Source organism: Chaetura pelagica, unplaced genomic scaffold (genome assembly GCF_000747805.2).
Source record: "Chaetura pelagica isolate M959 unplaced genomic scaffold, ChaPel_1.0 scaffold498, whole genome shotgun sequence".
In the NCBI taxonomy this organism is placed as follows: Eukaryota; Metazoa; Chordata; class Aves; order Apodiformes; family Apodidae; genus Chaetura; species Chaetura pelagica.
Window position 1 is genome coordinate 544317 of NW_009954218.1, and position 13426 is coordinate 557742.

At 50.9% G+C, this 13426-nt stretch overlaps 1 protein-coding gene across 1 annotated transcript in view; it reads right to left on the reverse strand.

Annotated features, from left to right (window-relative positions):
* The window catches only part of TCF3 (transcription factor 3), an 85943-nt gene that overhangs the window by 69179 nt on the left and 3338 nt on the right, over window positions 1–13426 (reverse strand). The window contains exon 2 of the mRNA XM_010003413.1: window positions 9292–9364. Within this exon, the coding sequence (XP_010001715.1) occupies window positions 9292–9364 (73 nt within the window). The remainder of the gene's footprint in view (window positions 1–9291; window positions 9365–13426) is intronic.

Consider the following 13426-nt stretch of genomic DNA (forward strand, 5'->3'; position numbering starts at 1 on the left):
ATTCCTGCAGCCAAATACTCTCTGCACCCACTGGTCTCTGCTTGGAGGTTGAACAGGAGCACAAGCATCAACCCAATGACTACATCATACACCATATGGAAAAGCTTCTCTTCCCTAAAATGCAATCCCTCCCCCAAAGGCAGGAGGGTCCAACAGGGGCCTGCATTCAAGTCAGCATGTCATGGAAGGCTTTTTGCAGCCTCCAAGCAGCCTGCTAGCTGGGAAGTGTCACATCAGGGAGGTCACTGTCCATCCTCACCTCCCATGTTCATCAGGTTCAGGCAACTGCAGGCATCCAGCTGGGTTTGGGCTGTGCCAGATAAACCAGACACTGCCCAGGTCCTTTGTCATAGAATCATGGAATGGTTTGGGTTGGAAGGGACCTTAATGATCATCAGGTTGCAACCCCCCTGCATGGGCAGGGACACCTCCCACCAGCCCAGGCTGCTCCAAGCCCCATCCAACCTGCCCTTCAACACTGCCAGGGATGGGGCAGCCACAGCTTCCCTGGGCAACCTGGGCCAGTGCCTTCCTGCCTTCATGGTGAAGAATTTCTTCCTGATGTCCAACCTTCATCTTCCCTCTTCCAGTTTTAATCCATCCCCCTTGTCCTCTCCCTCCCTGCCCTTGTCCCAAGTCCCTCCCCAGCTTTCCGGGAGCCCCTTCAGGCCCTGGAAGCTGCTCTAAGGTCTCCCTGGAGCCTTCTCTTCTCCAGGCTGAACCCCCCACCTCCCCCAGCCTGTCTCCAGAGCAGAGCTGCTCCAGCCCTTGGATCATTTTTGTGGCTTCCTCTAGACCCTTTCCAACAGGTCCATGTCTTCCCTGTGCTGAGGGCTCCAGAATTTGCCACACAGGGACAGGCAGAAAAGCCAGTGTTCCCCCACAGAACCTGCAAAGCTGCCACCCCCTTTCCAAACTCCTGGGATTTCTCAGCTATTTGGAGGCTCTGGGAGAGGGCGGGATAATCCCAACCCACACGGCTGGGAATCCAAGAGGCAGATGTTGGCAAAGTTTTTTGGCACCACTGAGACAGCTGCATCGGCCGCACGTCCAGCGCTGCCCCACGGCTGGGCAGCCCTCCAGGCCATGGGGGTGCTGGGCAGCTGCCAGCCCTGGGCAGGCAAACCCCTCTGCTCCTGCACCCAGAGCAGGGAAAACAGGCTGAGCAGAAGCAGGAGCCTCACCAGGGAGTGCCAAAACAAAAGAGAACCAGCAGCCAGCACTATGTGACCTGGGGTTTACCTGCATGGCCATCCCTGCTCTGCAGGGAGAGGTTCCCAACCCAGCAGCGGGTTTTTCAGGCACAGCCTGGCTGCTGCTGCTGCTCCCAGGGCAGGCTGCCAGCATCACCTCTGCTTCCACTCGTGCCGTGCTGCTGCCAACGGGCAGATCAGCCCATCTGAGACAACCATCTCACATCAGCCTCATTTGCAAGGGGACGTGGAGTTTCCCCAGATGCTTCACCTGCTCGGCGAGTTTCACTGTCTCTGCTCAGGCTCTCAGCTCTGCAGCTCCAAGTGCTCAGGAAACAGGCTCACAACTTCAGGGGGAGGGTTTAGATTAGATAGTGGGGAGATTTAATTAGAAATTAGGAGAAACTTCCCCACTGATGGGGTTATTACTAGAGTAGGATGCCCAGGGAGGTGTTTGTTTCAAAGCTGTGTAGATGTGGTGCTGAGGGACATGGTTTAGTGCTGGGCTTGGTAGAGTTGGGTTAATGGTTGGACTTGATGATCTTACAGGCCTTTTCCAACCAGAGTGACTTTGTAACTTACTCTGATAATGATGAGGAAGCTTGTGCCAACATTTTCTGCTTCCAGTTGAAGTGATACATCACCATCATCTTCTCACTTGTGAAAATTTAGCTTGTGATTAACATCATTGTCCAGTTGGGCTCAGGGTCTGCTCTTGTGTTACAAAAGGATTGAAAAAATCACCTTCACCAGTGATTTTGGGTGCTAGTGAACAGAGAAGATGCACTTATAGCATCCTTCAGCTCTGTTAACACTGGAGAATGTAGTGCCAGGTTAGAAGTGAGGCCATCCAGAGTAAAAAGCAACATTAGTCATTAAATCCATCCCCTTAAGACACTCATTTGCTGTCTCCAACTAAATGAAAGGAATAAATCCCAATTTGAGTTTCACGGCATGTAAGCATTAATGATGGAGATGCAACAGGCAGAGCTGGTCACACACAGGCCACGTGCTGGAGAAGGGCACCCTACAGAGCATGCAGAATTTGAAATTAGCAGCAGTGAGGTCCAGAAGAAACGCCTGCCAGACCTGCTGGGCCCCTTCCAAAGCCATCTCTCCCCTTTGGAAAAGGCACATCCAAGCGTGTAAGGCCTGGAGCTGGGCCACTGAGCCAAAGGCAAACAATTGGTGAGGCACTGGAACAGGCTGCCCAGGGAGGTGCTCAAAAAACAGGTGGATGTGGTGTTTTGGGAGATGGTTTAGGGGTTGTAGAGCAGACAGTTGGATTTGATGGTCTTAAAGGTCTTTTCCAACCTTGACTATTCCATGATTTTACGATTCTAATTCCAACCTCAGCCCCACACCCACACGTGCCGTGTGGACAGGATTTGAGGTGGGCTGAGGCAGAGCTGCTGCATCCCAGAGCCAACCCCAAGGGTGCTGCCCTCTATAAGCTCATCTGTCGTGACACCCTGGCCCTCACGACGGAGAAGCCAGCAGCAGGACCAAGGCAATGACATCAAGCAGGCAATTAATACGCAACCAGCAACTCTTTACTAAACGAAAAGCGGATGCTTGAGCTTGTACATGTTCTTTTGAAACCCAGAAGGTTCACTTCAAGCTTCATGTCAGCCCTAATCCAGGCAAGGCACGTGATTTTTACATAAGATCCATCTCATCATAACCCCTCGAGCAGGCACAGTTACACTCGTCCTGAATTGCCTCACCCAGGGAAGGAGAAGCTCTGCTGCCAGGCAATCGCTGAACTGCCTCAGCTCTTCTGGCAGAGTTAAAACTGTGCTTAAACAAGGTCTGTGTCAAATTTGCAGTTTCTAAACAAAAGCTGTCACTTATCTCAGTACAGCTTCGGCTCTCTGGCACCCCCAACATTCTTCCTGCTCTTTCCTAGTTCAAAATCTCAAATCCAGTCAGGAGGGCTCTTCCTTGGGGTGGGAGAAGAATAAAAACCCAATCTCTCTCCTGAAAACATGCACCCTTTCACCCCCTGAAGTTAAACACACACCGAGACAGGGACTGCCTTCTATTTGCCTCTTCCCAACTGCTGGAGAAGCACTGAGCTGCTCGCAGAGCATCCCCACTGCCCCAGCACCAGATGCCCTTTCCCTGCTCTTCCCAGACTCACTTCTCATGTGTCTGTTAGAAACAGGCTGTGCCTCTGTCACTCCCAGCCCTGCCTGGACACTAGAGGAAAAAAACCTAAATTTGAAGAGAGGAAACAGGGAGAAAACCTTCACGTTTTAACCTCACTGCAAAGGCACAGGAGAAACAGATGCCCCAGTGGGGAAGCCCTGGGAGCAGCAACTCCAGGACACAAGGATCAGAGATGCGATCAGGGCGTGACGCTGGATGAAGGGAGACAGGCGTGAAGATCTTCCCCTGCCATTTGTTCTCCCATCCTTGCTATTTCCTGCCGACCCACACTGCCTGCCCCAGCTTTTGGGCCCTCCAAGCTTCTTCTTCCAAACCCTGCTTTCTGCATCCTGGTTAATGGGAAAAGCAGGGAGCAGAAGGGAGAGGAAGAACAGGAAGGCAGAGACAAAAAGAAAGCAGAAAGCCCTCTGATGCTCCTGACTAGCACACGGGAGACAAACTTCACTGAAAGTCCTCCAGGCTTTGTTACTGGAAAGGCAGGGACTGCAGCACTCAGGGTGCTGCCCTGCAACACCCTCAGCACCCTCCTACCCCCAGGACCAGGCTCTGCTGGCAGCAGGGATGGAAAAGCTCCAGGGATGCAGAGAGCAGCGGAGCTGCAGGGATTGTCTCTTCCCAAACTAACACGACCTCACCCCTTTGCAAGCTTGACCACGGCTAAAAAGTAATTTTCACTTTGAAAGAAACAGTCACAGCAATAGGCAGGCAAGTAAATTTTTCTGCTTTGCCTTTTTTTCTGTTGTGGTGGCTTTGTGTTTAGTGACAGTTTTGCAAGCCTGCTGTACGGGCACGCACACAACCGCAACATAAACAAGCAGCCTGAGGAACACACTTTAATGGAAAGTGCCAGTTTTAAATATCAAGTCCCATATTGTGCACCTCATGTCTGCCTTTCATCATCTATCAAAATAGCAAGCAAAGCCCATCACTCCCACTTCGGCACAAGCAAAACATGTGGGAACTCGAGGCAGTTAGTAGGAAAACGTGATACATCTTTACTAATAAAAGCTCCTGCTTTCCTCACTAGGGTAAATAGTTGCAAATGGGTTTCTGCAGCTTGAAACCCAACTGCTGACAGCACGGGAGCAGAAACGCTGTGCTTAGCTCTTCCCAACTCTCTGAACTTCCACACTTTTACTGCAAACTACCCAGCCAGCTGCTCCACAAGTGAAGCAGAGTTCCCACCTTCACAGAACTCCCGGCCGGTCAGAGCCCAGACTCTCCCCTCCCCACCTTGGAGCTTCCTAACCCAGGCCTGCGTGCACACACAGACTAATTAAATCTTCAAACAGCTCACCCATAGCACCAATTAAAGAGGCAACCTCATCTTTCATAGAATTTATTACTTTCAGTGCTGTTGCCACAGGTATCCAAGTTTGAAGGTTGTTTAAAGCGAGGCTTTCAAAGGGGATACAGACTCACCTACCTCCAGGGAGAATGCGTTTACTTTGTTCACTAGACTATAACTTAAAATTTGTTACATGCACCAGCTTGTAACTCTTTGAAAAACTCCCCCGTTAGCAGCTTCAAATGTATTTTATGAACTTGCCCCGATCAAAGCAATTCCCTCAACAATGAGCCTCATCTCACCAGCTCACTAGCAAATAAAGCACCGAACAAATTCTGGGGGTGGAAATCACAGCACAAGAGCAGGAGGGGACTCTCCCTTCCAAACCCACCTAAAAGATCCTAACCAAGAGAGCTCCCTTCAGCACAACGCAAGGAGAAAAAGACATTTAGTGGTGAATCTACTTACACAAAAGGAAAAAATAAATACATTCATTAAAAAGCAGCTATTTTTTTAAGCAGATCTTTTATTTGTTGTGAGCAGAATCATCTGTCAGCAGGAGACCTCCCGGGCTCCCGTTGCAATAGGACACAAACCTGGCACCCTGCACCATTTCTGATGCGTATGGGAGCTGGTCCCACACTCTGCATATTAACCACACAAGCTGCTCTGGGAGATGTGTTACCTCACACAATCACCTGCCTCAGTTTTACTCCACAAAGCCCCGACACGTTTGCTGTAGGGAAGGCGCAGTTGGCACACGCGGACACCGCTGAAACCTCAGCAGCCACGGGGTGACAGCCCAGGCATGGCCACAGTCAGCAAGTGCCACGGCCCGGGCTGGGAAGAGACAATGAAACTTCTTTGCCTCCTGCCACTCCTACTGTCTCAATGTCAATTAAAAATGGTTATTTCCATGTGAAATTCAGCACGCGCCGCTTCCTGCTGGAGGCGCAGTTTAATTAAGCGCGCTGGGAGGGAGCTCGTTTCTGATCAGATTAGCCATTTATGAACTATGACACGAGGGGGAAAGCGGGGGCAGAGGACATGGGTTTCAATGTTTTGCTATTGCAAATAATAACCAAAGAGTTTGGTGAGGGGACAGCAAAACCGCAGCCCTCCAGGACCAGGACAATGGGCACACACTGAGCGTCCCAGCTAAAACAAAACACCAGCAGCAAACGACACGGTTCGTGCTGGAAAACACCAGTTGTGTCTCAAAGCCCCAGGAAGAGCAACTTCCCTGTGGTGACCTATATGTGCTATAAATGCTGCAGACAGGGTTTGCATGACGTCAGCTCCATCCTAGTGGCAATTGTTGGGTCTCGCCTTGCCAAGAAAACGCAAAGCGGAGGTGCTGAATTGTCCGTGCGGCGGGGTAGCTAAACCAGTTCCTCCCTGGTGCATTTAAGGACAGAAATGAGGGAAACAGTGGCAGAGCTTAAAATAAAACCAGGAGACAAATATAAAAGCAAAGGGAGCTCAAAGCTGGAGGGCTTGCATTAACACTTTGAATTTTCCTGGCCTGGGAGAGAGAAACCGGTTCCCTTCCACGAAGGAGCCACCCGCACGAGCACCAGGAGCCTGGCCAGGGCTGTTACTAATTGGGACTTGAAAAGGATTTAAATTTGGAGCAATTTCATCACTGTGATTTTCAAACAGGACTGTTTCAAATGACTGTGCTACCTTATTTACCAGCTGGATGTTGGAAGCAAGAACCTCATCTTGGCAAGAGGGGCATTTTGGCCAGGAGTCAGCGGGGTCACTGCCTTGCTCCCTTTGCTCCCAACTTCCCCTAGGGAGGAAAGAGCCTTGAGTTAATAGCTCCTCCAGAGGGGAAAAAAAAAAGCTACATACTGCCCCAATACTTCCCTGAGGAGGAAGGAGATGAAAACAGGGAGCCTACAAATTCACATGTCCAAGCATGGGCAGAAGAATGAAACACAAATTTCACTGGCACATAAAATGCCCTAAGTTTATTATCTTGGCGTCACTACAATCACCCCAAACACTGAGATGCTGGCACTATGGTGCTCATCACCAGGACTTCAGTGAACTGGTGCCTTCTTCTCCTTTCCAGGCAGCAAGACAGCAGTGGAGGGGAAAGGCTGTGCTGTCTCTGTCAGGGCTACAGGGAAACGGATTGAACAGAAGTGTTGGACAAACACGAGGAACACTAAAGATGAAGCCCAGGCCTTCCTGAAACGCAGGAAGATTTAGGGAGCTAATCTCCAGGTCCAGATTACAGCGTGGCTGCAAGGCACTCTGCTCCCTCAGCAAGTCCAGGTCCCCAAATCCAAGGACCATCTGCTCTTCCCCCTCTGACCACATCAGAGTTGGTGACGATTAGACTGCAAATCAAATGTTGAGCTGGATGGCTGCACCTCTGGGGTGAATGAGTATGTGATTGCACCCTGCTGTCAGATAGTGAATTAAGCTAAACCAACACCCACAAACTATGAAAATTGCCACTTTAGGCCATTTAGGACCTAATTTGGACACTTTGGATCCTCCTAAGAGATGCAGTGCATCCCTGTGTTATTCACTCCACCAGCAGAAGTCAAACATTCAGGGTCAGAGACAGTCAAAGCCCCAAAGCTGACACACAAATGAAACACAGCCTCCACTGTCCAAAAGTGAGGCTGACTTCCCTTAAATCAAGCCCGAGATGTGTTTCAAATCCAGGATGCCCATGGAAGAGCTGTCCCAGAGCCCTGAGATTGTGCAACTGCCTCCAGTGCAAGTCATCTAACACCAGTCCTCTGTTTTTATGAACTGCTCACAGTCAGACTCAAAAAGCAGCAGCCCAGAGGAAGGGTGGTGTCAACATTACCTTTCACTCACCCGAAAGAAAAGAAGGGGGGTGTGAGGGGGGGAGAATAAAAGCTGTTGTGTTGCTTTGGCTGCTGCACAGTTGAGCGCAGGGGTCCGGTGGCCGCGCTGGCCGTGCTGAGAGCCCTGCTCCAGCCTCCCCTGGACAGGGGATACAGACCCAGCAGCCAAACCAGTCTCTGAGCAGGAAACTAATTAATATGAACTTGCTCCATTCCTACTCTCCCACCAGCCCTTCATGGATTATTTGAACTGCAGGAGTCGAGCACGGAACGCTCGCTGGAGGGATCAGCTTCCATCTGGGTTCACCCAAGAGTTTTCTCCCCTCAAATTTCCTCCAGCGCCCACTCGACAGCTTCCCTGAGTGTCAACATGTTTGCTCAAAACCATCTTGACCTGCAGCTCGACAGCCTGATCTGAAAGCATCAAATTTCCCTTGGCAAAAAGGGCAGGAGCAGGGCAAGGCAGAGCAAAGCCCTCCTGTCCTGCTCCTGCAGGTGTCCCCAAGAGTTGCCCCACAGCACCCTGTGGCATCAGAGCCACTATCCAGAAATCCCACCCTGCCCACAGAGTCACACAGTGGCTGGGGTCGGAAAGGACCTCTGAAGATCACCTAGTTCAACTCCCCTGTTAGGGCAGGATCACATCCAGAAAGGCTTGGAAAGTCTCCAGAGAAGACACCACAACCTCTCTGGGCAGCCTGTCCCAGGGCTCCATCACCCTCACAGGAAACTTTTTCTCTCTGAGATGCCACCCAGCATCAGGACACAGATGTTCCACATAACCAGGAGTTGCCCTGGACAGATTGAGCTGGCCCAGGGCAGAGAAAGTTAAGTTTTATCCATCCACAAAGCATCGGCATGTTTCAGCAAGAAGGACAAATGAACTGCACTTCCTGCGTGCCAGGGGCTGCAGCGAGTCCTGCACGGAGCAGCTTCCCTGGGCACCAGAGCCTGGCACAGCCCCACGCTGGCTGCCCGGGCTGGGAATTCTCTGCTTCAATCTCACATGAACCACATTTCCTGTATTTCCCTGCCAGCCACCTGAAGCCACGATGCCTTCACAGCCTCCTCTCACTGCCAGATGGCCCACCTGCTCCTGCCCAGAGATGTCCTGCTCCCAAAGCCCCTAGATGTTGGCACCCTGGCCCCTCCTCAGGCTGGCAGAGACGGGGCCACTCAGCACTCCGGGGTGGCCTGGCCAACTGCTGGCTTTGGGGGCAAGGTGACACAGGTGAGCACCCCGAAACCAGCTCAGATGGTGGTGAAACAGCTCCAACCACCCTTGCTGCCTGCCTCCCTGGGGTGGCTATGCTGCCTAGAGGCATCCGGCCAGGAGGGCTTTACAAAGGTCCCTTTGGGAATACTGGGATGCCAGCAAACAGCAGGGAGCTGCTGGAAGGGCTGAATGGAGCAGACACCCAAACTTTTTCCCTTTGGACTGCTGAGCCCCAGGAGTTCACCACCACCAGGTCTCCTCAGTGATGCACAGCAAAAGTCTTCCAGAGTGTGTCTGCAGACACACGGTCATCTAAGCAGCTTAAGAGAACAGCATCGACTGTCTGCTCTCAATCAGAGCAGCAAGACAACCACCCTCAGCTCAGGTGGTGACTTCTTAACTGGAGACAGAACAAGAACAGCTTTGACCATCCAGAAACAGGTGGAGTAACGAGAAAATCATCCAGAGAAACAGTAGCAAACCACCACCAGAAAAATACCTAAGACAAAATTACAGAAACCCTCCTCTGGGGTCTCTGGAAGCAAACACACATTCATTGTAAGGAAAAAACCATGAAGATGGCAGTACCTGATCCTCCAAACTGCGTGCTCGTTAGGGTCGTGGGTCTGTTTTTTCCATTAGCCACTGGCAGGGGAAACATCTAGAAAAACAAAAAGATGAGAGAGAAGGGAAGAGAAAAGAGATTTCAGTATGTTAGTTTTACTGGGCTGCTGCAAAGGGGGTCAAGAGTGGGCAGGAGGGGGTGGGAAGAAGGGGAAAGAGTTTTTATTGATGCAAAAAACTTTCCTCTCCTCTGGTCCCTGCTGCATAGATCAGCTGCAGGAGGGACAGGGGAGCTGTGCAGCTGTGTGCTCATCCACACACACATTCCTACGTGCATCAACTTCTCCTGTGTACACAGCGTGTCTGGTTCCTTAGGTGCAACTGAAAACCATCCAAGAAGCATCACTGCTGTGGTCAAAACCAACTGTTTCTTCCCTAAGTTACTCACCAAGGCCCAGACTAGAGGGTGTCCACGGAGAAAAGCCAACTTCATTCACAAAAAGCCATCAGGAAAATGACAGTGCCCCACCGAGAGCGCAGCAAAGCTCGTTCTAGCTCTCAACACCCCAGCACCTGCAGTGGGTCACGTCTCATCTCGCACCTCCTGTGCTCTCAAGGCCTGTCCCCAGCACCCTGCAGTGCCCAGGGAGGACACAGGGTACCCACAGGCTCCAGCAGCCACGGGCAGAGGTGACCAAGCCCCAGGCTCTGGTGACACTCAAGCCTCACACCCACTCTCGGAAGGACGAACCCTCCAGCCCCACAGAGCAGCTCCAAGCCCTGGTCCTTTGGGGCCCCCAGCAGCACCCTGAGCTAACACAGCCCTGGGGTCTGGTGGGAGAAGCTGCACCAAGGGCAAAGGTATTTAACTCATCATGAGAAAGATGAATATATTGAACAGTATCAGTCATTCTTGCTACTTGTTGGCTCTGCTGCAGCTTCAGTATCACAGCTAATCTTCTCCTGCTAGGGAGCTTCCTCAGAAATACTGCATAGCTCATCAGCTAACCTGGATAAATATTTTTCATTTAAGTTGGGAGGATTTCAGAAGCTGTTATTTAAAAATTTATACACACCTGCATGCAGCAGAAAACTAATTCTTCTCCACACAAATGGGAGCTCCAGCCAATAAAACAACTGGTGGGAAAACGCTTAGTGAATTAACATGTTAATATCCTTTTACTACTCAACTCAAGATACTTTCAGCACCAAGTCATTTGAATTTTTATTATTTTTAGCTTTGCAATGTCTGAGTAACTCAAAAGTTTAATGCTCCGAAGATTAAACAATGTAATGGCACAAGAGCCTACAGAAATGCAGCATTTCATGCCCTGACATAGCTGATGTCTGGCTGTGGTCAGAAACATTCCTTTGTATGAAACTGTCTGCCCAGCTTTGTTTTTACAAATGCTGGGGAGGGAATAGGAAAAAAAACACACAACAAAAAAAACAAACCAACAAACCAACAGTTAAATGTGGTAGAGATGCAAAAGGAGCAGTTAAGAAACCAACTGCCATTCAAAAGCAGAACACAAATCTGGGATCCTGTGCATGTCTGCACACAAGCCCATCATGTAATGAGTGTTTAAATAAAGGTGGAAACTGTTTCAGTGTGTCCCCTGTGTGTGCACAGCTCTGGGGCCAGCAGAGCACCTGCCTTCCAGGGGCTCCATCCCACCCCTGCTCTCCCTGCACCCTCACTGTGGGAGGCACAGGATGGGGGGGCTCCAGGGTCCTTTGGGGTGGGCCAGCAGCCCCACCAGCGAGCAGACCTTGTTTCCTCAAGAAGTCAGGCTAGGAAACATAAACAGACCCTGACAACACCAAAGGCTGGCAGCCCACCTTCTGAAACACAACAGGTTTGTCCTGCCCCCCTCTTATGGCACTGTTGTTTTCTACAAAGATCCCTAAAATCACTAAAAATGGAAGTGATGTGGCTGAGCCAGCCCACCTGGCCAGTGGTCACTCCCTGCTCTTAAGGTAGGGAAGAAAATTAAGTGAAGTGGTTAGAAACCCAAGAAGCAGTTCTGCATGTGTGAGCAAGGGGGGCTGGGATGCCTAAACATAAGGGCAACAAGCACCAAAAAGCAACAACAACAACAAAAGCACTACTGGCTCTTCTTTTTTTTTTCACCAGCATTTCTGCTTAATACTTGCTGAGGCTGAAAAACCCAAGGTCTTAGCAGCAAATATGAGTGGAGAAAATGAGCAGCCTTGTTCCATTGTGCAATGAGCACTTCTGCAAAAGAGGTGGTTCCCCTCCTTCCCTCACTGCTCGGCAATCCCCAGCACACCCGGGGGATGCCCTCCCCACTTCAGAGATACCTCCAGACTGATGCAACACCCTCCTGCTCTCCCTCCCCTAGGGACTGAGGAATTACAGACCTTCTTCTGCACTGAGCTGAGCAAGGATGCTAGAGCAGTTGGAGAGGAGGGAACCTTGGGTTACCCACTGCCTCAATATTGGCTCCAAACAGCCTTTGTTCAGGCTGGGGAACAGAAGGCTCTAGGGAGACCTTAGAGCACCTTCCAGGGCCTGAAGGGGCTCCAGGAAAGCTGGGGAGGGACTTGGGACAAGGGCAGGGAGGGAGAGGACAAGGGGGAAGGGATTAAAACTGGAAGAGGGAGATTGAGGTTGGACATGAGGAGGGAATTGTGGAGTGTGAGGGTGGTGAGAGCCTGGCCCAGGTTGCCCAGGGAAGCTGTGGCTGCCCCATCCCTGGCAGTGTTGAAGGGCAGGTTGGATGGGGCTTGGAGCAGCCTGGGCTGATGGGAGGTGTCCCTGCCCATGCAGGGGGTGGGACTGGATGAGCTTTAAGGTCCCTTCCAACCCAAACCATTCTATGATTCTATTACTGCTTCCAACTCCATGAAGTGTTCTGGGTTTCTTTTCTTGCTGCCAGCTTGTGTTCCCACTCTGCCCTGGGGTGAAACCCGCCGGGTTCGCAGCTCAAGGAGCCCGGTCACACGTGAGGTGCCTGTCACCTTGGCTGGGGTAACACACTCACAGGGAAAGTTCACCCACCCACTGCAAATTTCCTTTCTGCTTTTAAATGCTGCTTTAAAAATAAATGAGGGTTGAAGGAGGAGATGAACCAGAGCTGACACGTATCGGAGGGACCCAGGGATAGAGGAGGGACCCAGGCCTGTCTGAGGAACTGTAACTGGGTCATTACTTGGCCTTTGCTGGATTTGAATAATGTAGATTTAAATGGTTATGTAAAAATCCCCCATCTTAAGTCGCTGTATTTGGTTTCTCAGGTCCTCCCTGACAGATGACAACAACTTCTTCATACCCTCACAGCTCAGTTTCCACCTCTCCCAAAGAATTCATTCCCCTTCCATTTCTCCCAGGTTGCAAGATGCAAATCCAGCACATGGGAAGATCCAAACACCTGCACCCACCACTGGGGAGACTCTAGCAAAGAGACCCCACACTTTCAACAGCAAACCTGTAAGCCACAAAGGGAATTTGCCAGACACAAGTAACAACATCAAGCAGCATTTCATTTGTTGTGTCCTTCTACCAGTCCCTCCACCAGTCCACCAGTCTTTTAAAATTAAATAGTCTGTTTTCACTTTCTCTGCTCTGCCACCTTATGAACTCCAGGCTGAACCAACCTCAGGCCTTCACTTAAAACCTGAAATCTATTTTGCAGCGTGGAAAGTATCCATCTGTTAATTTGGGGAGAAGAGGGAATTTGACTCAATAAACATTGCCAGCAGGATATTTTATAAGTGCTCATTTAAGACAGACCTTCCTGTCCCAAACGTCCACTGCAGCAGGAAGACAAACTTTACGGCTGCTTCACTCTAAACCAAAGTGAGTTTTTTATCATGCTGGGCCTTGGCCGGAGCAGGGCACGGGGCATGGCTTCAGCATCCTCCAGCAGGTCAAAACCAGCAGCAGGAAGGGCAGAAGGAGCTTGCTCGAGCCCTGCTTGCTGGGAACAGTTTGGCTCCCACCAGAGCGATGAGGTGGCAGGTCCTGGGCGACTGCTCAAGCCCCTGCCCGCCCTGCAACGTCTCACTGAGCTAAAAACCCACCCTGACAACTAGCATCCTTGCAGCATATGGTTAATACTCTGCTAATAATCATGGCTGTTAACAGCATTTCACTTCTGCCTGAGCCCCAGCCTGGCACGCAGCCGCCTGCCTC